This window comes from Ammospiza nelsoni, chromosome 10, assembly GCF_027579445.1.
Source record: "Ammospiza nelsoni isolate bAmmNel1 chromosome 10, bAmmNel1.pri, whole genome shotgun sequence".
Lineage (NCBI taxonomy): Eukaryota > Metazoa > Chordata > Aves > Passeriformes > Passerellidae > Ammospiza > Ammospiza nelsoni.
In genome coordinates, this window is record NC_080642.1 from 6,977,823 (window position 1) to 7,004,580 (window position 26,758).

Consider the following 26,758-nt stretch of genomic DNA (forward strand, 5'->3'; position numbering starts at 1 on the left):
GCCCAGAACTGATGGAATACTCCAAGTGCAGCCCCACCAGGGCAGAGCAGAGGAGGAGGATGATCTCCCTTTGATCTGCTGGCCACTGTTCTTAATGCCCCCAGGATAGCTCTGGCCTTCTTAGAGCACACAAGGGCACATTGCTGGCCTGTGGTGAATTTATCCTGGCTGTATTTATCACACCAAGTATGTGACCTGCCAGGTAGGGCTTGCCCTGGCAGACAAAACCAGACAAGGATCAGTGCCTAGCTCCAGCATCCCTCTGTTCCTACATATCTATCAATAATTCCCTGAAGGCCCAGAGCTTTAAGCTTTGTGTACAAAGTCAATCCAGTTTGGGCATTTGTTACATTGCTTGTTATAATCCTCTTTGATGTAAAACTATTAAAGATACTAAACCTTTTCAATCTCCTTAGTATTAGGAAAACATCTTTTGGATGCTCACTGATTACTTTCTAGCACTGCTGCTATCTAGTAAATGCAATAGAAACACAGGCTGCTTGGGCCAGTCAGCTGCAATGTTTATCTTTCCCTAAATATGGGAAGATTCACGGCAAAGTGTGTGTGCCGTGCACATGTGCATTGGGTTCTGGGCATGTTTTGGTTTGGTTTTCTTTGGAGAAGGCTGGAGAGTGTTTGCTGTGAGTGCTCTGTGTAATCAGGAAGCGTAACAGCTTTCAATTGTTTATTGAAATGTATGAACCGCCTTTAATCTGGCTGGTTTAGGTGTTGCTAGACAGTGTGGACATGACAACTTCAGCTCAGACTGTGCAGTGTTTCAGGGAATTTGGGGTGATATTGAAAGCAGACTGTCTGTCTTAGTGCCTTTTGTGTGAATAAGAAAAACTCAGTCAATGGGGTGTACTGTGATCATCCTTATGAACTTCTGATCAAAAGGGGTAGCAGAATTAGGGGGAAGATTCTTGTGCTGAAGGGATTGGAGGTCCAATTTTTACCATAATTACCAGTAGAGTAGAGTCCCCCTCTATTATATTATCCCAGGAGTTGCCAGCAGAGTCTTTCAGAATGTTCTAATTATGAAGAATAATGCAATGTAAATAGTCTGGAAAGGAGTTGAAAACTGGAGAAACTGAGTTGGCTGGTTGATTTAAAATTACCTAGAGTTAAATTTAAAAGTGATTTTTAAGGTGTTACTGAGTAACTAAACAATAGATGGAGCAGTTGAAAGGTGCAAAGAGTACAAGAGAGGTGCTTGGACTGTGTGTGCACAGAGATGTGGTCCCAGTTGCTGTTGCTGCTCAGAGAGATGGTTCTGAGAGAGAGATAGGGTGAATGGTTCTCTGAAAGGTCAGCTCAGTTGTCAGCAGCAGTGGGAGATTTAAGAGGAACACCAGTAAAGCAACACTTTATATTTTGTTCTCTATCATTTTGCTTTATAAATATAAAGCAAACCTCTCTTTTGAGTAGCAAAACTGCATCTACACACAGTATCTCCCCCTATTTCCTTCTCCAAAACCAACCAGCAAATGCCATTCTCCATCCCCCCAGCAAACAAAACACCTCAGGCAGATATTTAAACTCTGCATTGAGGGAGGAATCACCCCATTTTTGCCTGATTCTGGTTCCCTCCTCCTGAGCATCTGTTGGTCCATGCCAGAGCCTGGACTCCTGACTATACAGACCTGGCAGAATGACTGTCATAAAACTTGTCCCTAGACAGATGTCCTGTCTCAGATTGGTTCCCAGAGCATCATCTGCCACTGCAGCAAGCTCTGGCAGCTCTGTTTTGAGCAAAGTCAGGACTAACTCAGACCATCAATTAAAAGTGTTTTGAAGTCCTCAGATGAACAGCTCTGTCAGCAGATCTGTGATTGCTGCAGGGGAGAGTATCTGTGACACTCAGCGGGTCTCAGGACACCTTGGAAAGGAAAACTTCCACTTGGAGAGTCTGGGAGAACTTGTGAACTTGCTGAGCTTTTCCTGGATGGCACCTCCCTGCTGATGGCAGAGGATGGACTCATGGCTACTGTTTCCAAGTGTAAAGACCACTCTTAAGAGTGGCTGTGCTGGATTTGACCACAGCTTCACTTTGTCTCTCCCAGGAGCAGAACCCTGTTTCCAGTAAGGATGTTTTTGTTTGGAGAGCTTCTGAAGAGGGCTTTTACCATGAGTGGTTAAAGTTTATATTTATGTGAGTAAGCAGAAATAGAGTATCTGTATCTGTGAATGAAAACTTGGGATGTAGGGGAACTTAAGCATTTCCTGACAATATTTCTGCAATTTAGCTCAGTAAAATAGTGCATATTTCCCTGCAGCAGCAGCAGAACTGATTGATTGTTGCTTTTTAGCTTTGCCATGTGTGCTTGAATTGAGTGCAGGATGGTGAGCAGATACTTACACTAACAGGTTCTTAGTAGTTTGCTAGTTTGGGTAGAACTGTGAAAATTAGACTAGATTAATGCTGCTGTCAAAAACAGTTCTGAATTTGAATTTTTATGATTTAATTTTGCTTGCTTAACATGTGACTATCCTAGAAATGCAAGGGATGAGGTCTTACCTAGTAGTAGAAACAACATAAAAATGCATTGGAGATGTAGCAAGCAATTTGAATGTTCTTTACAAGTAGTGAATCAGCTAAGTGATCTTTGTAGAAAGTTTTCCTTTTAATTTTTTTGCAAAGGAAAATGTTATGACTGGAAAAAATTTTTTTAAAAAATCTTCTGTTTTATAATTAATCTGATGAAGCTAATATAAAAAAAAAAACTGAGTAAAACAAAACAAATGCCTGAAAACAAATTAACTGAGTAGCTTATAGTTTGTAAAGTGCTGCTGCTGCAATTCACTATTATTTAGAGGCAGGAAGAAATAATTTGATTTAAAGACCCAGGTTTCCCAAGTCAATATGAATTTGTCCATTGCTTTCACCGAGAGCAGGATCAAGCCCAGATTCCTAAGATGTCTTTCTAGGGTTTCAAAATCAGTTGTAGACTTGCTAGTCAACACCCTCATTCAATTTTCACGTTTGCATTCCCTTTCACACGCACACAGACGCATCCACATGCGCAGGAAATCCTCTTTGGGGGTCCTGTCTGGAGTCTTTTATGCCCCTATTATTAGTGCAGTCAGTTGGTAACTTGTCTAAATCTGATCTGGACACATCCACTCCTCCTCTTCCCCTCTGCTGGGTTGGTTTACATTACAGTAGTGTCTCTCCCAGCTGCTGTTTTCAGTCACTTCAGCAGCAGCACATTCTCACCATCGCTCAGTGATGCCTTGTGAGGTGCAATGACCACTCACCCAAAATATCAGTGCCAGTTGAGCCTCTGCTTTGAGGTGTCTGCTGCTTTGCTTTGCCTGCCCTCCCAACACAGCACTGACAATCTGTGGATGTTTGGTTTTGGTGGCCAAAGAGCTGAGCTGAGGCTCTCAGCAGGCACCAGAAAGGTGTTACTCTGCTGGAAGGGAAACAGTGTCCTGTGGGCCTTGACCATCAAGGTGTCACTCCTTGGAAGGATTACAAACTGGCTGGTTGTCTTGTGGCTCAGTCTCAGAACTGAGTAAAGTCCTTTTATTTGCCTTCTACTCACAGTGCATCTTGGAAGATCATCCTTGATCAAGAAACAACTTTGGATGAAGTATAGTGCTTGAAAGTTCATGCTTTCCATATCTTTAGTGGTAGAGTAATTTTTAATCAAATATGTTCCTTTTTCATGTAGATTTCACCATGCTTCTCTTTTCTGTAGTTACTCTTAGTCCTCCCTAAAATTCTGCACTATAAACTACCTGCAGACTGCACATGATGCCCAGTGGCTTCAGGGTCAAATTCTGTCCACATTTAGTGTGGGCTCCATTGCCTTCTAAAGTCACAGTCATCTGCTTTTTTTTGTTTCTGCCCTCATGCTTTCTTAGCCTTGCTGACCCTTGCACAGACACAGAAAATATAATGCAGGTACAATTTCTTACCAAACTTAACAGCTATGTCTCTCAAGCCAAGATTTAAACATATGAGTGGTGATCTGGTGTTTTCAGGTGACATCATAAAAGGGTCCCTCTGAGTGTCCCTAAAAGGGATTAGTTTATATGGTCACCTGCTTTGTATGGAGAGATTTCAGTCTGTGACCTTAGAAGTCCACTCCACTCTTGTGTGCTGGACCTGCACCCTGAGAAACTGTCTTCAGAGTGATGTTTTGAATCCTCATGGTGTTTCCAGGACTGTTATGAAGCTTTGTGCATCCTTTAAAATAACAAGTGGGCGCTGCCATATCGGTGTGTCAGGCAGAAAGAGTCCCATGCTGATGGGACACTGTTTTCTGCTTTTCTGCTGGTATGAATGGCATGAAGCCTGAGCAGTAAAAAGGAAATTCCCTTCCCTGCCCATTGCCACAGGAGGCTGGTGCTGCTAAGCCTGTCAAGTCCTTAGATGACTGCAGATGATTGCTAATAGGATCCTCTGTCTTTCATGCCTGGATCACTGGTTCAGATGCAGGTCAGGCCAGCAGCGCTGAGTCTCTGCAGCTTGGCTGCTGTCTGGGTGGGCAGATGAGCTGCAGTGTGTGTCTGAATTTTGAACACAGGCAACCATATCATTGCTGTTTCTGTAAGGGGCTTGCATTTGCTTTAAGTCCATGTCCAGAGCACAAGGCAGTGAAGATCAGTGGGTGTCACACACGTCCCCAGAGCCCGCTGGCCACTGTGAGCTGGTGCCAGGTTCCCTCTGGTGGCTGAGGCACTGTGTGACCACAGTTCACTGCCTCCAAACCTGAGCTTTTATCCTCTCTGAGGAACCTCTCTCCCATTTAGGAGGTGGTCAGTACTTTTGGCTTTGTTGTGCTGGCCACCATCTCATTTCTGGCATTAAGTGAAAATCCCCTGAGATGTGTTGCCGTGTGTGCCATCAGCTTGGAGATCCTCAGTTTCCTTGTTCCACTGAGCTGTTAAAAACTGCAGCTGTGGAGATTCACTCTTGTATCAAGCTGTAATACAAACTGAGAAAGAAGCTTGGAGTAAAGTGAGGGATCATTATGAAAGTGGTGTGATTTGGGGAATTAGTAATGAATTAATATGTTCTCTAAAATGTCATGCTTTCAGTGTGAGAAAATGTTCTTGCTTTTGTGTCTGTGTTGAGCTGATGAGAAAGGGCCTTTTTTTGGTTGCTGGTGAGAGGGAGTTCATGGTGCTGGAAGTCACTGACAGTGGGTGCTGTCACCTCAGGACTGCTGGTGCAGCAGGTGAGCCAAGAGTTGATGTTCCTCTCAAGAGCTGTTCTTTCTTTCCAGGTCAAGCTAAAATATATTTTGATACTTGTTTTATCATTTGGGTTGCTCAGTCTGTTACTGCTCTCTGGGAGCTCAGTTTTCTGAATCTGGCTTCTGTCATCCTCACCTCTGTCCCAAACATACATTTGAGATTTCAGGCATTCCCAGGGTGCAGTGGTTGCTGCCAATGCTCGTTTAGGATCGAGTGACTCATTAAGCATCTGCTTGTACTAGGGGGGGAATTTAGAGCCAGCTTTGGCTACTGCTCACACATCTCTTTTGTTGGTTGAACCTTGAGAAGGATCCAGAAGATCCCATTGTTGCCTGGGCAATTCTTGCAGTTGAATCTTGCAAAATTTCTGACACATGCATGTTTGGTTTTCCATTTTTCATTTGTCCTAGGAAGAACAGAACAAGGTTTTACTCAGTCTTGTCACTATGTGATAATTAATTAATTATTATATTTTTTCATGCAGCTAGACACACAAACACTAGCCATTTAATTCCCAATATACCCTCCTGCTTTTCTATGGGTCCACATATTTCTGGACAAACATTTTAGCTGATGTTGCTTGGTCGAGGCTCATGTTTAAGAAAAGAGGTCCTTCTTACACTAGAAGGAAAATGTACACAAGCACAGTGGAAGGCTTGATCTTCAAAGGAAAGCTTTAGTAGCTAATGAGTGCTTTTTAAATAGATAGTTACTCTGATTAAGGAGTGGAGTTAGCAAGAGAGGGATATTGTTGGTGTTACTGTGCATGCTGTAGCTATTTGAGACTGTGGATGAGACACAGGAGTACTTCCAGCCATGGACATCTTTCTGGGAGGAAAGGCCACAGGTCCAAGATGGATGGGAGCCACAGCACGTTTCAGACAGGTCTGTGATCTGGGAAATATGGGGTGCTCTTTTTATTTGTCCTCTGCAGTTTGGGCATGTGCAGTGCAACCTGGCCTCCATGCTTTATAGCATTTCAAGATTTTGGGTAAAAGGCACAGCAGTATGGCACCCTGATTTTGTTCAAAAGGAGCAGAATTTTGTTTGCTGCTTTGCAGAATGCAATGTCTGCAACAGTGCACTGCTTGCAGAGAGGCCAAAGCAGCTGTATCTGTGATTGGGGATGGCATTAAGTGGAGATTTTTGTCCTCAGAACATTCTCTTGAAGGATGGTGAGATTTCAGTTTAGATCAGGCTTTCACAAATATTTCTAGCTAGAGAAACCACTGGCTGATGGCAGGCAAGCAATGTTTATGGTGGTACCCCTGTCACAGTTTTGGAACCTGGATCATGGGACAATCTCCTAACATTGCCCAACTTGTTTTCCAGATCTGGAGATAAGCAGTGATCTCAACAGTGATGACTTTGAATATGAGGATGAAGCAAAGCTTGTTATCTTTCCTGATCACTATGAAATATCATTACCCAACATAGAAGAGCTACCAGCACTGGTCAGTGGGTGTGTGGAAGTGGTTGTAGGAATTGTCTGCTGTTTCTGTTTTTGTCCATATGGTGCCTTGTTTTCTTATGTGCACTGCTTGTTTGGACATAAAGATTATTGTTTACCAGCTATAATAGAGTCTCAGTCAATAAAAAAGTGATCTTTACATTTGTTTCTTCTATCTCCTATATTTTTTCCCTTATTATGGTGCCAGCTTGTCCCAGGGAAGCTCACATAGCACACGTGCTTTCTCTGCTGCTAAAATAATGACGACAGTCTAAAAGATTAGATGCATATTTGAGTATATAAATAGTCCTACTGATAAGCAGTTCTGTATGTGGTTAGCAATAGGCTGAATGCCAGGTTCTGTCCAGTCATTGAGTCGTGTCAGGCTTTGACTGACATCCATTTGTCTTCCAGGTGACGATAGCTTGTGATGCACTGCTCAGTGCAAAATCACCCTACAGGAAGCAGGAACCTGACTCCTGGGAAGAAGAGCTGCAGGCATCTAAACATGCTAAAACACTTGTACAGTTAGACAATGGTGTTAGAATTCCCCCCAGGTGAGGGCAACAAGGTTTGTTCACTATAGACTCTTTAATTCAGTCCAGGGTAGCTGAACTAAAGGCAGGAACTCAGCCCACGGTTCCCTTGCGTGACTCTGGGTTGGGTGTGTGGGTTGGTTTGACCTGCCATCATGGGAGATACAGAGCTGGCTGCTGCCTTACAGACTGCTGCTGTTTCTCCCTGTTGTGTGTGGCAGTGGTTGGAAGTGCTCCAGGTGTGACCTGCGGGAGAACCTGTGGCTGAACCTGAGCGACGGCTCCGTGCTCTGCGGGAAGTGGTTCTTCGATGGCAGCGGGGGCAACGGGCACGCCGTGGAGCACTACAGGGACACGGGCTATCCCCTGGCAGTGAAGCTGGGAACCATCACTCCTGATGGAGCAGGTCAGCACGGGGCTTGTTCTGACATGAGGTGCCTCCTGTGCGTGAGGCTGACCGTGTGTCTGTTACCAGCTGGGTTTGTGCTTCTAGCGCAAGTGTTTGAGTGTGGAAGTGTAGCACATCTTCCCAAGAATATTTCTGGGATTCACATTCTCTGAACCTCAGAGAAAGAAAACACAATTCTTATCATTTGCTGTGCCTGTGTTTGTGCAAAAGCAGAATGCAATATGGAGATTGTTTACCCAAAGTCATGGTGTTATGTTTCCTTGGCCGATCAGGGCCAAGAGAGTGTGTGTGTCAGGACTGTGGGCTGACAGTCACGAGATTCTGTGAGGTGTGTGCAGGGTTGAATGCCTGGCAGATTCAGTTTTAGGTGTGTAGAATAATGTAGTATAATAAAGTAATTAATTAGCCTTCTGATATCCATGGAATCAAATGCATCATTCTCTCTCCCTCACCAATGTCACAGTCGCCATTGATTTGCAATATGGAAGGAAACTCTGTGAGTCTGTGAATGTTGATCAGGGTTGAGGGGAGTGACACACTCTGAGAAAGCCCATACCTGTTTTATCTGCTCATTTTATATTTTCTATAAATATTTTTGGAGTATTTGCATAATACTAGGCTAATAACATAAAAATAGTGTTAGTCTAAAACAACAGACTCTGGAGAAACAATATTTGTTAGTTCTGCTACACTTCCTAGGACAAATGGTTCATTTTTTTTGTAACAAAGAAACAACAGCAGGGTAATGAGCTTTTTAAATTTAAAAGTCTGTTTGTAACAGCATGTATGGGTTTTTTGATCATAGTGGAAACTCCTCTTTTTCCTTGTTGAACAAAATGTTGCTGAAACAGTCTAATGAACACTCATCTTCATGGGGCTGCTGTGATGCTCGTTTGGAAAATGTGTGATGATCTTGGGAGGGGAAAAAAGCTGTATCTGTATCCTTGTTTGCATATTCTCCAAGTGTGATGTTCTGCAGTGTTGCTGCAGAGGGGATTATGGTGTGTGAGGATTAGATGGACTAAAAACATGAAGAGCTGAAAAAGTCATAAGCAAAGAGATCTTTTGTTGCAGCTGCATGGAGAAGTAAAAATGGAAGAACACATAGCACGATTATATTTTGGCTTTAGTGCTTATGACTACAGAGATGAAAAATTGCTGTTTAGAGCAGCCTGTTTTTTAACAAGCATCAGTTAAGAGCTTTTCTAAGTTGTATTCAGTGTTGAGGAAAGGCAACTGTAGTCAGATTCAACCAGCTGTGCCACAAAAACACTAAGCAAAAACCATTTTTTTTCTTTCCCAGATGGAATCTTATTTCCTTGCATGAGCCTGGCCTTGGATGATTTCTATCCAAATCTCTGTTATTGAAGGTGTTTAGGATTTGCCCAGCTGTAGCTTTCAACTGCATCTACAAAACAAACAGCGTGTTCTGTAATGCATTTTTTTTTTCAGAATTTTTTCTTTTCTTTCCCATCTTTAGCAGCAAGAGTTTTTTCCTTATGGCTTCTGTCCTTCTGCCTCCCACTGATCAGCTGCTTCCTCTCTTATGTGGCCTTTAGGATAACAAAGGACAGGCTGTCATCCTTCCCTCTGAATGAGAGGCACCAGCTGTTCTCCACAGACCTTTGTTCTTCTGGATGATGTTTACTTGGTTTCCCTATAGAAAAGTCTTCCCTCCCCCAACCTTCCTTGTTCCTTCTCAGTAATTATTCTGTCTCTGATCTATATTTCTGTAGTACTCATAACCCCTCAATGGGGCTGGGTGATGGATGAGCTTCAGGAAAGCTCATCTGTGGCTGATGGTGACACAAAATCTGTCTGTTTTTGCTTCCCTGGGTTAAAGGTGAAGGGGTGATGGTACAGGAGTAATAAGCACTGGTCCCTGTTCTGACATAATTTATTCCTTTTTCACAGCAGTAGGAAGGAGAAGGAGGTGGTGCCACTGTTCCACTGACACTCACCCCATGTGTACACAGAGTTCTTTGTTTTGCCCTGAGAAATCTGTGCTGTGTACACTGTGAAAGGTTCCTGAGGTTAGCCCCATTTTGTAGCACTCTGTCAGCAGACACATCTGGGATCAGGGCAGAGACTGAACCAAGCTTCTCCCCCACTCTTGTACCTTGGACAGGGCACACCAGGGAGTCATAAATGTTGTTTTCCTCAGTAGGCTGAGCACTGGGCAGGCTGTGCTGCCTGCTGCCTCTCTGACAGTGCCACTGGATTTTATTTCCAGTCACTGTGAGGTTGTTTGGAATGGACTGGGGCATGGAACTGGGCACTGGCAGTGGCAAACCCCTTGTGATCAGTGCTTGAAGGAGCTGCTTTGTGGATGCTGATCTTAGCATTTGTCAGATACTTTTGGGGGTATCCTGAGCCACTTCTTTCTTTAGGGACACTGTCACCATTGCCTGTTACCATCTAAATAGGAAGGAGAGATGCCTGAAAAGTCAGAACAGGGGTAAATCTTGAGCTGTGGAAGAGAATGAAGTCAAGTAGCATTGACATTTTTATTTTCTTAAAATAATAAGAATCATAAAGACTGTTATTAGGAAAATACTATTATCAGGAAAAAAGTTTTCCACCCTGGGGATGGTTGGGTACTGGAAAAATCTCCCCAAGGAACGGGTTACAGCACCAAGCCTGAGTTCAAGATGTGTTTGGACAATATTCTCAGGCCCACGGTGGGATTCTTTGAGCATCCTGCACAGGGTCAGGACTTGGACTGGATGATACGGATGGGTCCTCAGTATACTCTATGACTTTTTCTTGTTTAATATTCTGTGTTGCCTGTCTCAGCTTTATCTTGGTGGGTTTTCCTCCCTTCCACTCCTCCCTTTTTCCTCTTTCTCACTCTAATGACACCAGGTTCTTGTGTGTCACATTTGCTGACTTGTCTGCGTTTCTCCTCTACAAGTCTGGTATGACAGCATTGCACACCTGGGTTTGATTTTTGAAACTAGTGAATTCTGTCTTTTTCCCATGAATTTAAGCTACACAGCAGAAAGCACTGAAGTAAGGCATGAGCTGGACTTGAGCATAATGTTGGTCTCGTGCTCCACTCCTGCTGCTCTGGGCCAGTAGCCCCAGGTGATTTGCTCTCTGCAGTTGCCAGAGCAGAGGGAAAACAATATCAAAAGCTTCCACACTGCAGACAGTCACCCAAGCTCTGTTGCTGTGTAATCTCACTCCATGAGGGGTTTGAACTTTTTGAATCCTCTGGCTGTGCTGTGACCTCAGCAGAATGCTATGGGAACGTTGTGATGCCATGTGTGTGGATGAACAGTCATGGCTTCTGGGTGCATTTGCTACCACACAGTGGAATTCCAGCAGATGGGCAGCCACAGCCACGCACATGCCACAAAGGTCACGGGCACCAATGTTAGTGGGGCATCTGCTGGCTGGTCAGCAGCTGGCAGCACAGCTCAAAGCACAGCTCCCTGCTCAGAGAAGTTTTCCATAGGGCTGGTCAATGTTAAAAGTTAGTGTTTGAGTTCTTGACTAACCTTCAGTCTATCATTTCAGTGTGGGTTTGGTACTAGCAGACCTCAAGGAGAGGTCTTTTGGGTTAAAAAGACCATTGCCTGTTGTTAAAGGGGTGGGCTGAGTCAGAGCCAGGGTCTGCAGCTGCCAGGAGAGGCCGGGGTGAGGAGCTTCCAGAAGTGATATTTGTGCTGTGAACAGCCTTCACTGTGCTCCTGCTATCTCCTCCTGAGTTTGCTTCTCTTCCTTTCTCCTGGCTAAGCTTTCTCTGCCAGCCTAGGTCTGTTCTGGTGGAGCAGGGTCACTGTGAGAAGCTGCTGGGCATGGAGGGAACGTGCCTGAGGGAAATGCAGGGAGGCTGGCACAGGGGTTCTGGATTTTGGTATGAGGAGACACCAAAGCAGTCATTGACCACAGAGGTAGAGACCTGATCAGAGAAAAGATGGAAAGCCTGTTCAAGTCTTACCAGTGCATCTCTTACAACTTCTAGCCTTGTATGATGCCTACAGCTTTATTGATATTTGCTCGTGTAGGCGAAACCTGCTCTGAGCTCAGTGGCATTATAGGACTTGATGGGTAAACTCTAAAAAAGAATGTTTTTACTCTCATTTTTTTGTCCTTCTTTTGGATTTACTAAACTTGGTTTCATATTGAAAATATCATCATTAGGCATGCTGCTTTCCTTCACAATCTGAACTTTGCCCTGCCAGAATGTTAATGAGCTTTTCCTTAAGGCTATAAAGGTCTGTCATAGAGAACTGAAATCTAAATTTCCCATACAATAAAGCCAGACACCTCACTCAGAAAATCAGCCTTTCTCCCTATCCACAAGGTTAGATTAATCTTGGAAGTCCAGTCCAGTGGTATGTAATCAAAAAAAAAAACCCCTCCTTATTCTAACAAAGAATTTCTCTGTTCTTCCTGCATCTCTGTGTATAAAAGGCAAAAGTGAATTTCTTAAACTGTACTAAAAATTAAAATACTATTGCCAATAGTGAGTTGGTGTGATATATTCACAGCTTTCATGGGTCTGTCTGTATCTAGTAGCTCTACAAAAATTCATAATCTCTTGTTGTCATGTTCAAAATGTGGGCTGTCTTTGCATGCCCTGTTCCTTGATTTCCCTACAAATTGCTTATTTTGGGGAGAGGAAATGCTATAATCCCTATAAATGTTTTTAGATTTTAATGCTGTGGAGGCATATAATTTCTTTTGAGGAAAAGTGCTTGAGGTGATTGTGTTAAGATATTTACTGAGCTGTGTGTTTGTGCACTTCTCTGCTGGCCAGAACCAAACTTGGAGAATATGAACAAGGCATTGTATGTATGCAACATGAACAAGGAATATGAACAAGGCATTTTGTATGGGCAGCCCTGTGCTGAGAGTGCAGTGTTGGTAAACAAGGAGAAGGGATCACATTGGATACTGGGGCTCACTGGTTTCTCTCTGCTTTTGCAGATGTGTATTCCTTTGATGAAGAGGAGCCGGTTTTAGATCCACATATAGCAAAACACTTGGCACACTTTGGAATTGATATGCTGCAGATGCAAGTGGTAGGAAATCCATCTTTTATTTAGCTTGTTGTTCACTTCTTTGTTCACTTGGAGGTGGGAGAGAAACAGAAGAATGACACCTGTAGTTTATTTGTGATTCCTTCAGACTGTTACAACAGTATTCAGTTTTGTAAAGTTCAGCCAGCTAATTTGGGGGCTACTGTCAGAGTTCTGAGTAAATCATTGCTCTCAAATCCAGAAACTGCCTTCTGAAAGAGGTACTTTGTGGTCTTTAGTTTACATTTTTCACTTTTCCTGTGTGACGTACCATTTGTCTTCAAGATGAAAAATCTCATTCAATTAGAGAAGAATGGCTGGAACATTTAATTACAGTGAGTGAAGGAAAGCCTACTGAATGTGTAAACAGATACAATTCATAAGCAAAAATAAGCTAAGCAATGGATAAGTTAAAAAGTAGCTGAAAGTTATTTATGTAAATTTCAGTTTAGGTTTTGTCAATAAATACATTAGAAAATGAGAAGAATACATTCTCTCAAGTCTAGAAAACAGCATGGTCAAAGGTGTGACATGCTACAAAGGGACTGGGCAAGAAAGGATTCTCTGTGTGTATCTGTATTAGTAAAGAAGTGCTTTTAATAATTTGTGTTTTAGTGGATGTTGATTCCAGTTCTCTTTAAATGGTGTAGGAAATCAGAATAGGATATGCTTATAGAGGCAGGTGTGGTTTTTGTGGTTGTGTTGGTTTTTTGTTTGGTTTGATTTGTTGTTTTTTGGTTTTATTTTTTTAACCCAAGCATATAACCTAGTATCATTACCTGGAGAACATGAAAATGTTAAAAAGGAAAAATCCTGCTACTGGTTAAGTGTATTTCATTGTCCAAGTGGTGAGAAAATTATATTAATTTAAATTATAGAGAAGAGTTAAACTGTGTTTTCAAAAGTCTTCATGATACTAATAATGATTTTGGTATACTAATGTCCTTGCCAGGATCATGGATAAAAAGTTTCTTTTATCCAAATCATTCTGGACAGACTGTTTTACTCAGGAGCCTTCAAAACCTAGTCTTAGCTGTTGCAAAGGTTTCACCTCAGGTCTTTGGTCTGTCCAATTCTTTGAGAAGTGACAGAGCAGAGCCAGCAGTAAATGACACTGTGGTGACCTGCACCTACAGACTGAAGGCTGAGTGTAAAGGGGAGAAACTTCAGTGTCACAAATTATTGACTTTTACCATTTGAAAGAAGGGAAGAGTTCTTGGATCTGCTGCTTTTCATGTGGTTTGTTTGTTACCAGCAGCTTCTACAGCAGCAGCTATTCCTGACCATTACAAATGGAATAGGAAACCTGAAAAGATGCAGTGTTTGATGCTGAGGCTGAGGTCACAGCCTGAGAGAAGTGAAGCTCCCAGCTGGGACTGGGGTCACGACTGGGAGCACTCAGTGCCACTGGCTGTGCTAAAGAGCAAAGGTGTATTGGAGGAACAAACTGCTGGCTGTCTGACCCTCATCTTCCCCTACATGCAGGATTTGCCTCCCCTTGCCCATTGATTTGGCTCTTCATTTCTTGGAGTATAGCTCACAAAGTTGGCAGCAGCATATTTATGGCAGAAGAGACTAAGATGAAAATCTTGTTGCTTTCAGACAGACAACGGGCTAAGAGATAATGACATAAAGCCAAGAGTCTCAGAATGGGAAGTGATTCAGGAAGCTGGTGTGAAACTCAAGCCCATGTATGGCCCAGGATACACTGGCATGAAGAACCTGGGGAATAGCTGCTACCTCAATGCTGTCATGCAAGCCATTTTCAGCATCCCAGAGTTCCAGCGAGCGTAAGTAGCTCCAAAGTACCTCTTGTCACTAGCTTCTGCATTCATCAATTCGTTGTTTTTCTAAGAAAAATGGTGGTTTAATTTTTGTCTTGCCTGCAAACAGGTCTCTTTCAGTCAGTCCAGTGACTGCTTGAAGGATTTAGTGGTTGTTTTGGTCTGTTCTGGAAAAGGCTGGAACACAAAACCCAATTTGCCTTCAAAATAAAAACAAACTGTCTCAACTTCAGTGATGGGAAATCATTTTCCACCTCAGATATTTGATGTCTCAGTCTCTGCTTTTTATCTACAGATGCACATACCTCTGCTTACCTGGGCATCGTCAGTATCACATTAAGGGTTTTGTACTGGCCCATGCCAGGAGTCATTCTGTGTGATTTGTGCCAAAAACTGGCACAGACATGTTGATATTGATCCATGCTAGTGAAAAACACTGCACATGTTGCATGCAGGTCTGGCTAAGGGGGGAAGCTATCAGAGGCACATTTTAATTAAAATTTAAAAAAAATAGTGGCAAGAATTGTATAAATGTATTCCTTCAGTGAATAATTAAGAGAGTAAAAGGACAAAAGCACAACAGAAAAATATGAAATACTCCCGACTGGTCAAAGCTGAACATGTCATTCCAAGGAGAGAAGCCTTTTTATAAAGGACAGTCCATGGTTTGAAATAAAATTCATAGTCCCCTTTCCTTCCAAAGCAGCACTAGTGTATGTGCTGGAAGTGAAGCTTTTAGATTTTGGAAAACCTCCCAGGTTTTCATGTTAGAAATTGCCTTGTGGAGAAGAAGAGGGAGAAAACTTGTGTTTATTTTCTTTGTTAGCCATATGGAGTACAGTCTACGGGTTCATTAAGTGCCAGCTCTTCTACCTCCACTATTGAAAAATATCAAAATGGACTTTATTAGGGAAGATAATTTTCCACAGCATGGTCCCGGGAGTTACCTGGAGGACTTACTGTCATCAAAATAGTGGAGATCTTTGATGAGAGAGGAACCAGCACCACGGCCATACCTACCCAGCCTGTTTTTTCCTGTGCTCACAGGCAGACATGCTCAGAGAGTGCTGCTGAGTGCTTCACTTTCCAACAGGCTGACTAGAGCAGTGTTTCCCTCAGTGTTATCAGAATTGTGAAACTCAATAGAAATGTACTTTTTACATATTCTTGTCCTAATACAAACCTGAATTAACTTGGTTATATTGGTTGGGAGTAAAAAGTACACTGGTTCTTAGCTCTGTGGTTTTGACCTACACCAATCTGCAGCTTTTGCAAGATTAAGGAATAAAATGTAAATTCCAGATGAACAACATAGCAATATTCTAGAAGCTTCCAAGTAAAGCCTCAATGTCCATTTCCTTATTTCTTTACTATTATTTTTGCATGACAGAAGCACTAATTGAGGATAGATTGACTCATTAAGCTGCAGTATTTGACTGTTTCTGCTTTGTTCTCGCTGCCCAGGTATGTGGGAAACCTTCCACGAATATTTGACTACTCCCCTCTTGATCCAACACAAGATTTCAATACTCAGATGTAAGTGACATTTCTCAGTTATTTACTTGGTCAGGTTAAATAGAATCTAAATGATTTAATGGCAGAGCAAAAGAACACCTTTTCATGAGCTCAGAAGGGAGATATGGCACAGGGAGATTGAGATTTGACCACTTAGTTGCAATGATGGTAATGATGGTTCATCAAGGAGTCAAAAGCAGTAAGCTTCATTTCTTTTTTTTTTTGCTTGAAGTAAGTATTTGCTGTTTTTCTCACATATTTGTTTCCACCCCTCCACTTTCTTCCTTACAGGGCTAAACTGGGACACGGCCTCCTTTCAGGCCAGTACTCTAAGCCACCCATGAAATCTGAGCTCATTGAGCAGGTGATGAAAGAAGAACACAAGGTATTTGCCTGAGTTTGTACAGCCACTGGTAACTAGGTAAAAGTGATATCCTGAGCAAAGGGAACAGGTGCTGGGCTTTGGGGAACACGTGTGGGTCCAGCATGGATGGGATGCTTAGCAAGGTGGAATGTGAAGATTACTAAGTCAGGGATAAATTAGTCAGGCACTATTTGTGCAGTGCATCAAAGCAAGCACTGGTTCTGCTGATAAACTGCTCTGCTGCTCCAGTGATGAGTGCAAATGTTCACACAACTTGCAACCAATGTTTATCGTCTCTGAGGAACAACAACAACAAAAACAATGTTGTGCAGAGAGTCCTGGAAGAAAACTTCTAAACCCTCTTTAAATTACTGAAAGTATAAATAGCTAAAGAATTGTTTCCAGGGAGTGTCTGACAATACTCCACTTGATTTCAGGAGAAGGTAATGCAAGGTTAGGTGGTGCTGAGGGCTTTGGAGGTGGAGGAGCCACGCAGAGCCACAAGAGTAATGCATGCTTCTGCCACTGAGGGATGAAGGTGGTTGCCAAAGAAACAGATATTTTCCTCTACCTTCATTTATCAATTATTGACATAGGAATTTCTCCTGAAATCAGAATGCCAATAACATTTTGGACAGACAGAGCATCTGGTACAGAGTAGTTTGCATGACCTGGCAGTCATGTGTCTCCCAAGTAATTGCTTTGTACAGTGGCAATTCAATGTTTTGGAACAAGCAAATCCTGCTTGTTCCCATTAAATAAAGTTCAAGGCTAATCAACACTGGGGCAAAGGAATAGTGGGACAGACTTCAGCAAACCCCGTACATTGAGTTATGTGTACTCGCTGACCTGCTTTCCTAAACACATCCAGGATGTGATTGGAAAATAATGTGCTGGAAGTTCAGGGATCTGAGCCCTTGGAATAAAGCTGCATCTCCTTGTTTAGCTCAGCAGCCACTATTAGATGAGATATTGAGAACTCTTTAATGACAGATGGGATGACACTCTGTCAGGTTGCAGTAGGCTTCTACTGACATTTAACAGTACTTGTGTTCATTAGTTCAGTTTAATGAAGCTGAAGTTACATGCATGAAGCATCCTTATCAAGCAATTCAGAGCATATATTAGGATTTGAAACAGCTTTTACAGCTTTTTTTGCTTGTTGTATTGATGATTTATTTACAGAAAAAAGTCAGATATAGATATTTTCTCAATTCCTTCACTCTTGGAATCCAAATCTATGTTTTTTTCAGGTTGAGGATGCTTTTTTTCCCTTTTGTTTGCTTAGCATTTTAGGCCTTAAATGTTTTGAAGCGCTTCTGCTTTGTGTCTATAATATCAATTATTCATTTAACTTTTATTCCTTTATTTTTTTTTCCCTTCTACATGCAAAGAAGTTCTCAGTCTTTCTGAGCCTTTGGAATTCATCCAAAGTTTTGGGGAGTTGTTGCCTGTAAAAGCATTCATATGAGATCTGCAATGGTCCAGCACAATCTATATTTAGCTAAACTGTTTTGCAACTCTTGATGGGGAAAGCATGCCAGGTATTCAGTAAATATTCGTGGTGCTGTGGAGTTGAAATTTTTCACCACAGAAGTTTAGCCTGGAAATGGCAGCATTTTCCTTGGACCCACTTTAGACTCTAAAGGGTCATCATCCAGGGCTTGATTTTCTGCTTTGAGCTTTAACATTTCTTCTGAGTTTAGATTTCCCCCCCCCCCCTTTTATTGTCCTTGAGGTGAGATTGCAAGATTCAATCCTTTTTTTTGCAGACTGTCACTCATGGCATGCTCCTCTTCTTCCTGCTCGAGGGGCTGAGTACAAAGTGTACAGGTGGAAACAAGGCTTGATTCCAAACTGAGTGCATTAAACAGCATTGTACAGCAGTGTGCCACATTCCTGCTTCTGGCACAGGAAGAAGTTGCAATGTGAGCTGCTTTATGCACTTATCTCCCCAGTCCCAGTTTGGATGAAAGGCAGTTGAGGACACTGAAGCAGTGCATAACCCAGGATGCAGAAATCCCCAGAGCATCTCTCTGTCCAAGCAATACAGAGACTCTGTCTCTTGATGGGAGCCTGTAGGGATCATCTTAGCCTGATGTGGTTGGTGGTCTACTGCCAAGAATTGAAAAAAGCATTTAAAAATGAGAATCTGCTTCTGATTTCAGTGGGTTTAAGAATACTGTACCCTGATAAAACAAAGAAAAATAGTTTACTCTTCCACTGTGTATCTTATATGGCCTCCATTTCATGCTGCTTTTTCTATTTTTATATTCATATGACAGTGCAAGTGTAGTAAGGAATGAAATTGGCTGAGTTTTTAACAGCCTCTGAGAGCTCCTAAAGGTTATACTTGTGCTTGGATTGTGCAGAAAATTATTTGGTTTCATGGAAGCTGAGGGCAAATCTCAGTAATAGATTCTGACCTGTTCAAAAATGTTATTTGACAAGCATAATAGCTAGTGTTGTCTTGAGGATCTGGAATGGTTGGAGAGGTTCTTAAAGTGGTATAAAGGATTAGAAAGTCAAAACCAGGACTGTCTTGGAAGCCAGAGATTTTCTAATTTAGGGCAGTTTACTCAGATGTAACTGAATGGCCAAAGGCAGTAAGTTATGGTTTTTCAACATGACCATCACCTGCAAATTGCAAATTCATGACTGCTCTTAAAAACTCACCTGGGAATGCATGCTGCACACATTAGATGTTCTCTGCTTGGTTCTGCACAGCTCTCTGGAAGGTTTTGTCCTGAGGAAAGCTGCCAGCTGATACACCAAAGTGCTTCAATGCTCTGGCACAGGGTTCTGAAAGCAATATCAAATGTTATATAACAATGTAGGCTTTCAGCCTTTCTGAAAATTACTAACCTTTAAAAACCTCCAGTAATCTCTTTAAAATGCCATTGCCAAAGGACAGGTAGAGTGAGTTCTGCAGGAACTAAGCCATAAAACATATTCTAAAACCCCCTCAAATCTTGTTTCAGGACCCTTCCCATTTTTATTAAAATGGAAAAATAGGTGAAATGGAAGCTATCATTCCTCCAGTGCCAGAAATGGGCCATAGATAGATTTAGTGGAGTAACTTTGAGATATTTGGTTCATGATTGAATAAAAATCCCTTTTTAAATGGTTTTTCTCTCTTTCATTTAGCCTCAACACAATGGAATATCTCCTCAAATGTTCAAGGCTTTTATAAGTAAAGGCCACCCAGAATTTTCCTCTAATAGACAACAAGATGCACAGGAATTTTTCCTACATCTGATAAATCTAGTAGAGGTGAGAAAACCTGAATTGCTACTTCTTTTTCTGGTTATATTAGACAATGAAGCCAAAACTGTTACATGAGTAGCTCATATTTTAGTTATATTACTTTTAGCCTTAGATATGTAGAAGGTGGGACTAATTACAATATATTTTGTTTTAGAAACATTTGCTTTCTTAATTCTTCCTCTTCTTTTCTTCAGACTCTTACATGACCATGAGCAGGGCCAGTGGTGCTGCTAACAAATATAAAGAGGTCAAGCTTCAATGTACAGGCTATAAAATTCATAAACATGTGTGACCTTTTAAATTGCTGTTCCTGTTTATCATATTGAAGTGTGCCAGAGAATATCAATGAATTGGGTATTATGATTATTATTGTTATTGTTCCAAGTTCTTATAATTGCTGAGAGCAAATTAATTACCCTGTCCAGCTGTTTTACAAGTCCCAGCTGTATGTTACTGAATCATGGGAGGAAGGATTCCCCTGCTGAAAGCAGAATGGCTGTTTGTCAGTGGAATATTTCTGTATAAAGCTTTAGTTCCACCAAGCTCCAGCTCAGTGCTGTGTGTAAAGGAATCATACTGCGAATTTTAATGCTGTCTTTCTGAAAAGGAATTTACAGATACATGCAGTTTTGATGTAAAGCATTTCTTGTCTACCCTTCCTCCCTCGTTTCCCATTTTCCAAGAATCAAGGCTATTTATTCATGGGTTCAGTCTCTAGATGAAGTTACTCACATTTGTATGCATAATGTTCCACATCCCTAAATGCATGTACTGATTATAGGGTGGTTAGAAGAGACTTTTCTGTTTCTTGCCTGATAACAGGCATTAACATGAACAGCAGAGAGGAGGTATATTATTTGCATGACATTCTCATCTGGATAATGAACTACAAGTTGCTTGTTCTGTTTCAGTGCATATTCAGAGCGGTAGGAACAACTCTGTTTGCTGAGAGGATGCTCCAGCTCCATGTTATTTATCTGAGCTTTCTGTCTTTACTGTAACTTGCCACCTTCCTACCTTCTGCTCGCCTTGACTCAGTCAGGTTCTTATATGTTCTCAGGAACAAACCCTGCAGGTTCTGTGTGTAGAAAAATGCTGCTGTGAGTGCAGAACTTGTGGATTTTGGTGGTTTTCTCTGTAGGAGACAGAGCTCTGCACACAGTCCAGTGTGAGCTGAGCTGCCAGATCAGTGTCTTTGTGCTTGCCTTAAAACAACCAGCAGATTGGATTTTCTGATCATTTTAGTGATCATCGCATGTGGATTCTTTTGCTTCCTTTCCCTGCTAAGATTGAGATTAAATCATGAGATGGCATTTCTTGTTTGGACTCAGATGTTTATTAGTTCTTACTTATAGTCTTACAAGTTGTGAAATTTACAGTACTTCCTTCTAAGGCAAAAGTGAAGTTGTATCTTTTTCTCTACAAGGCTTTTTAAGGATAAGTTGTCTAATTAAGAAATGACACCTAAATTACTTTTACTTTTAAGCTTATAACTTACTAAAGTTATAAGCTTTTAAACTTATTACTAACATACTTTCTTTTATAACTAATTACTCATGCTCCACAATGCGGACTTTATAATCTAATTAAAACCTTACTTAAACCTATGGAGAAGAAGATGAAGAAGAAGTTAAAGAAAAACGACTGGCTTCTGCTTTAAAACTTTCATTTTGCTTTATATATATTACTACATTCTAAAACCTTAAAATCTATGTTTTCTACCATGTGATATTGCACACTTCTATCCAAACTCCACACTCATAATCTCAGTCCTATCATTCAATTTTGGAACTTTCCTCTACGGCTTCAGGTCAAATGCAGTGTTCCCTTGGGGGTCAGTGTCTGTCAGCACAGCAAGTCTGAAATCCTCAGCAGCCAGGGTTCCAAGAGGCACAGGAGTGACCTGGTGTGCTGTTCCTTTCAGAGGAACCCCGTGGGCTCGGAGAACCCCAGCGATGTGTTCCGGTTCCTGGTGGAGGAGCGCACGCAGTGCTGCCAGTCCCGCAAGGTGCGCTACACCCACAGGGTGGACTACATCATGCAGCTCCCCGTGGCCATGGAGGCAGCCACCAACAAAGGTAACGGGGCAAACTGCTCTGCTTGACCCAGGCATGTGCCACTTTGTGCCCAGAGACCCCACCAACGCTGAATCTCCTTCGTCCTGGACAGTGAAACAGTTTGTGAAAGCGTCTTCATTATAAAAATGAGCTGAACATAGCAGCTAATTGATATCTTTTAAAAACACTCACAAAGAACAACCAAAACCCCAAATCTGCTTTCTGTTCTTTAGCAACAGAAAAATCTATTGTGGTAATAGAGAATAAGAGTATAAGGTAGCTTGTCATCTATAAATCTAAAATAACATTTGGATGTTCTGGGCTTTAGGGGAGGAGGCAAGGACCATGAAGTGTTGGATGTTTATTTAATAAGCAGGAGTGTTTTTCTCATGCCTGTGAAAAGCACCCTTGTTTTTAAAGGAGAAAATTGCCAAGGAGGCTTGAACACTTGGGAGCAGGAGGAAGGCACTGACAAGGTGTGGTTGCATCTGCAGTCAGTGGTGAAGAGCCTTGCAGAATAACATAATAAATGCATGCTTGAGGTAGAAGTGAAGAGGGCATCACAGGAACATGAAGGGAGATGTGCCCCTGATTTCCTACATAATCTGAACATTTAAAGTATTTTAAACCATAAGGTTCTATTTTGATTGTTTGATGAGATCCTATGAAATACCACAAGGCAGAGAATTCTACCTACTTTTACCTAGCCTACAACTCCTTGCACTGGACAAGAAGTTTAGGAGAACTTTTCATTCTTTGTTCATCAGTTTCAGTGATGACTCTGTCACTTATAAAAGAACATGTTATTTCCAGGTAATGACTCAGGAGACAGATTAGTTTGTGAATTTACCATATGGCACTGCTCAGCTTACCAGTGTCAAGATATTTTCTAGATCATACATAATCCTGTCCTGTCTAAATAGTCAGATGACACAGATAGACAGCAATAACTTTCCAACTCAGATTGAGCTCTGATAAGGTGGGTGAGTGGCATTACTGTTCACATAGGATTCTGGCTGTCATGGCCAAGTTTTCATTGCCTGTGTCCTGGTATTTCCAGTTCTGTGTTTTTACCATGAACAGAAACCTTAGAGATGTGGCTGTAAGTGTAGCTCCTGACCCCAATGTAGACAAAAAGATTTGATGTCTAGTTAAAAGTATGTAAAACTTTTATTGCTAAGTAGGTTTTTGCATTTCTAAAACGTGCAGAAATAAGCCTGATGAGGAGCACATAACCATGACAATGTTCATTAGCTTCTAGTGTTGTGTGTATTTCTCAGATGAATTAATTGCCTATGAACTGAAGAGGCGAGAAGCAGAAGCTGCAAGGAGACCTCTGCCAGAGCTGGTCCGTGCCAAGATCCCATTTAGTGCTTGTCTGCAGGCCTTTTCTGAACCCAGCAATGTGGAGGACTTCTGGAGCAGTGCCCTTCAAGCAAAATCTGCTGGAGTTAAGTAAGTATGTGTCTGGCTGCCTGTTAAATACTGTGCTCTGTGCTTATCTTGCTACCTGGGCATGTTGCAAAGAGAAACACACAAATGCACAGTGAGCTCTGGCACCACATTAGTGTTGGGGCTCCTCAATGGGATGTGCAGATCCAGCCTTGCAAGAGTTGTAATGATGAACTGAGCAGGAAATTAATTGTTCTCAATGGTCAGAGTCCAAGAAGTGATTCAGTCTGGTTGTTGAGAACTTGAACTTTAAATGCTTGTAGGGTTGGATCCTTTGTGTCAAGCAGCAATAGCTCATTCAGTGTGCATGAGGTACTGGGATCTGTGCTGCTTTGGGTTCTGTTGCCTGATTTCAACGAATTCTGTTTCTTGTCCTTCCCAGGACTTCCCGCTTTGCTTCCTTTCCTGAGTACTTAGTGGTGCAGATAAAGAAATTCACCTTTGGCCTTGACTGGATACCCAAAAAGCTTGGTATGTGCTTGTTTTATTTACCTTTCTATCCCAGATAATTAATAAGATGTGCACACTGTAGTGAGGACCTGACTCAAGTAATAAGTTTGTACTGTGAAGGTCCTAATTGAATCTTTTTCCCTTTTACAATAAAGTTAACCAATCCATCAGGTCTGTGGAGTTAAAACACAGTTTCACGTAATCTGAGCTAGTTAAATTGTGCTTTGGCATTCCATATTTCTTAAAGAGCTCTTTTCAGAAGGGGAATCCTGGCTGTTCCTGTACCTTGAATACCAGAGTCCCCTCTCTGAAGGGGTAGGTTGCACCATAAGGTTGTTTTGCTGGCTGCAGAAACTTAGCCCATTTCTCTGCTCTTGTAGATGTTTCTATTGACATGCCAGATTTCCTGGATATCACTCACCTTCGGGCCAGGGGGCTCCAGCCAGGAGAAGAGGAACTCCCAGACATTGCTCCTCCCATTGTCATTCCTGATGACCCAAAAGGTATTTACTGACTTACTCTCCCCTGTATTTCCCTTTCCTTCTAGCACATGGGGATTCTCTTGAGCTATGAACAAAAACCCAGCCCTGTGCTTCTGTAATTGAAGATTCTTACAACACCCCAACAACAAGCCTTTTTGTTCCCTACTGGACAACTCTAGTCTTCCAGCTTTCCTGTTTTGGGGACTTATTATAGAATCACAGAGTTGTTTGGATTGGAGGGGATCTTAAAGATCCCTTGCTATGGATAGGGACACCTTTCCCTAGAAGGTTTGATAATTGCTGTTGCTGTCCTTGACTCTCTCCAGAGACCCTTCAGTGCATGCCCATGACTCCCTTGGTAAAGTCACTGTGCACTTCCCAGGTCCAGCACAGCACAGCAGTACTTAATACACAAAGGACTACAGCTTAAGAGAACAGCTTTCCAGGCATAGGCTAAGACTGTAAATTTTACTCATTTTAAAAATACAAGAATTGTTTGACCCTAGCAGCTGTGCCTGCATGCACAGTCCTCTTCTCTGGATGTATATGGGCTACCATTAAAAAAGCTCTATCTCAAGGAGAAGATGGCAAACAGCTGATTATAATGTTTGTGGAGAAGAAAGAAAGAGAAGTGATTAAAATGCTGTGCCGGTTTTTTTTTTTCTTGAATACTTTTTCTTTTATACTGTTTCTTTTATTCAGAAACAAGAATATTAAATATCCTCCTTCTTTATTCCCTGGGTTTCCCTGGAGAATAAATGGTTTATAGCAAGTAAAATCATGTTTTTATGGTGTGACCTTAGACCCAGGTGGCTGTACTTTCCCCAGATGACTGAAGTTTGAGTGCCTCAGTATTTAATATGAAGCCAGTAATGCAGCTGCTCTCATGACATGAGTGCCCCCATTTGCTTGGAGATTTATAATAATGGTGGCAGAATAACATGCTGTATGTATGTGAAAGAAAGCTAGTACCTGAAATTGTGTGCAGAGCAAGGATATGACAAACTTGAATTCCCTAAAGGTTTTAATTCCACCCCTTATCTAAGTTCCTCACAAAGGCCTGTACCTCCTTACCCTCTTGCTGAATGGACTGACCTAGTTTTAGTGTAAATGCATGGGTGATGGTACTTTTTTAAAAAGATTCTTGCTTAAGTCAGCCATCAGCTTTATTTCCTACTGGTTTATGGTATCAGTGACACTTTGCTCTGAGCTGAGTTAGGGAAAACAATTACTGAGCAGAAATATCCCTGCTCTAATTCATGGCAAAAATATCAGGGAAACAAGGATGAAACTGCCCTGTCTCCATGAGGTCAAATATTTCTATGATTTAAAAAATATGGAATTGTTTTACCCATATGGATCTACTTAGCCTTTTCCCTCTTTTTTCCATTGTTAATTTTCAGATCACATGATGAACCATTTCGTGGAGTGTACGTATCTCATTTTTCTACTGCTTAAAAAATTGTTTTGCTTTTGCTCAGCTGATGGCTTCTCTCTCTTCACAGAGATGCATGAAGCCTTGCCCTGCATGCTTCCAAATAAAAGCTGATTTCTGTGCTTGTTCAGTGTTTATTCCATACGTGCAGGACTCTCTTTGAGGGTTGGTATAGCCAGAATATGAGCTGCTCCTCTGCCTGCTGCTCCTCAGGAGGATCTTGCAGTCCTGCGGGTCACAACCACTCAATCTCTCTGCACTCTGATCTCACATAAAGCTGTCTGACCCTGTCATCCAGAGGCTGCCAGATCTGGCAGCTGTTATTTCTCTAACCTGCAAGATCCTGCCTTTGAGAGGGGCTTGGTTTTGGCTGCCATCTCTAGCTGAGCTGAGCACCTGACTTCCTCACCCCTTAAAATCCAGTGCTGAGGTGTTTTAAAAGAAATAGAATCCTGTAAGAATTCATCAATATTTAATGATTTGCGTGAGGATCTGTGTCCCTGCTGAGACAAAAGATTATCAGTAAGTCCATAACAATGACTGTAATGCTTTGTACAAGGCTGTTGTCTGATGGCTGTGGGTTTATTGAAGTACTAAACCAAATCCAAGCAGTCTGTACTCTAATATATGGCACCGTGAGTAACAATAAGAAATATCATGCAATGGATGAAATGAGACTTTTATATTTTAGAAGGTCCTTTCTTGCAGCCCTAGATATTGATGAGTCTTCAGTAATGCAGCTGGCAGAGATGGGCTTTCCTTTGGAGGCGTGTCGGAAGGCTGTGTACTATACAGGCAACCTGGGTGCTGAAGTTGCTTTCAACTGGATCATTGCACACATGGAAGAACCAGGTCAGTCACTGGAGGCTGTAAGTTAAACTCAGCTCCTGGTTGTGGATTTTGGCAGTCAGTAGAAATTTTATAATGTGTGACAGAGAAACAACGGCCCCCCCTTCCCCACCTGGGAAACCTGGAGGTGTGAGTGAATTTTCCTAAGCTGCTCCTGGGATGTGCAGATCTTGACCATTATGTGGTGTCCTCTGCCTAGAAGAAGACAACAAACTAAGCTACACCAGAAGTCCTGTCCTCACCACTGGTGTGGGCCAGCTCTGTTTCTACCCTTTGGCTAGGTCCGTGCTGCTAAGGGGGAAGCTGACCTGTGACCAAGTGTAAGTACAAAGAATCCTGTGGTCTGGATGCTTTCCTTCCATATCAGCCTTCTCTAGCTCAGGCTGGAGCATTCATGCCATACTTGGGCTGTCTGGTGATGGACAGGGCTGCTAGATGTTCTCCACTTCCTGTGTTTCATCCGTGCAAAG

The 26,758-nt window shown here is 42.0% G+C and overlaps 1 protein-coding gene across 2 annotated transcripts in view; it reads left to right on the forward strand.

Annotated features, from left to right (window-relative positions):
- USP13 (ubiquitin specific peptidase 13) overlaps positions 1–26,758 on the forward strand; it is a 50,204-nt gene that overhangs the window by 15,799 nt on the left and 7,647 nt on the right. The window contains exons 4-18 of one of the 2 annotated variants that reach the window (XM_059478957.1): positions 6,541–6,662; positions 7,073–7,215; positions 7,416–7,600; positions 12,542–12,636; positions 14,236–14,423; positions 15,882–15,953; positions 16,224–16,317; positions 19,444–19,569; positions 21,488–21,641; positions 22,901–23,075; positions 23,455–23,543; positions 23,903–24,025; positions 25,408–25,434; positions 26,148–26,291; positions 26,375–26,533. In XM_059478957.1, the coding sequence (XP_059334940.1) occupies positions 6,541–6,662; positions 7,073–7,215; positions 7,416–7,600; positions 12,542–12,636; positions 14,236–14,423; positions 15,882–15,953; positions 16,224–16,317; positions 19,444–19,569; positions 21,488–21,641; positions 22,901–23,075; positions 23,455–23,543; positions 23,903–24,025; positions 25,408–25,434; positions 26,148–26,291; positions 26,375–26,421 (1,784 nt within the window). In that variant the 3' untranslated portion in view covers positions 26,422–26,533. Of the gene's footprint in view, positions 1–6,540; positions 6,663–7,072; positions 7,216–7,415; positions 7,601–12,541; positions 12,637–14,235; positions 14,424–15,881; positions 15,954–16,223; positions 16,318–19,443; positions 19,570–21,487; positions 21,642–22,900; positions 23,076–23,454; positions 23,544–23,902; positions 24,026–25,407; positions 25,435–26,147; positions 26,292–26,374; positions 26,534–26,758 lie in introns of those variants that run through there. The other variant, XM_059478956.1, reaches the window with a different exon arrangement.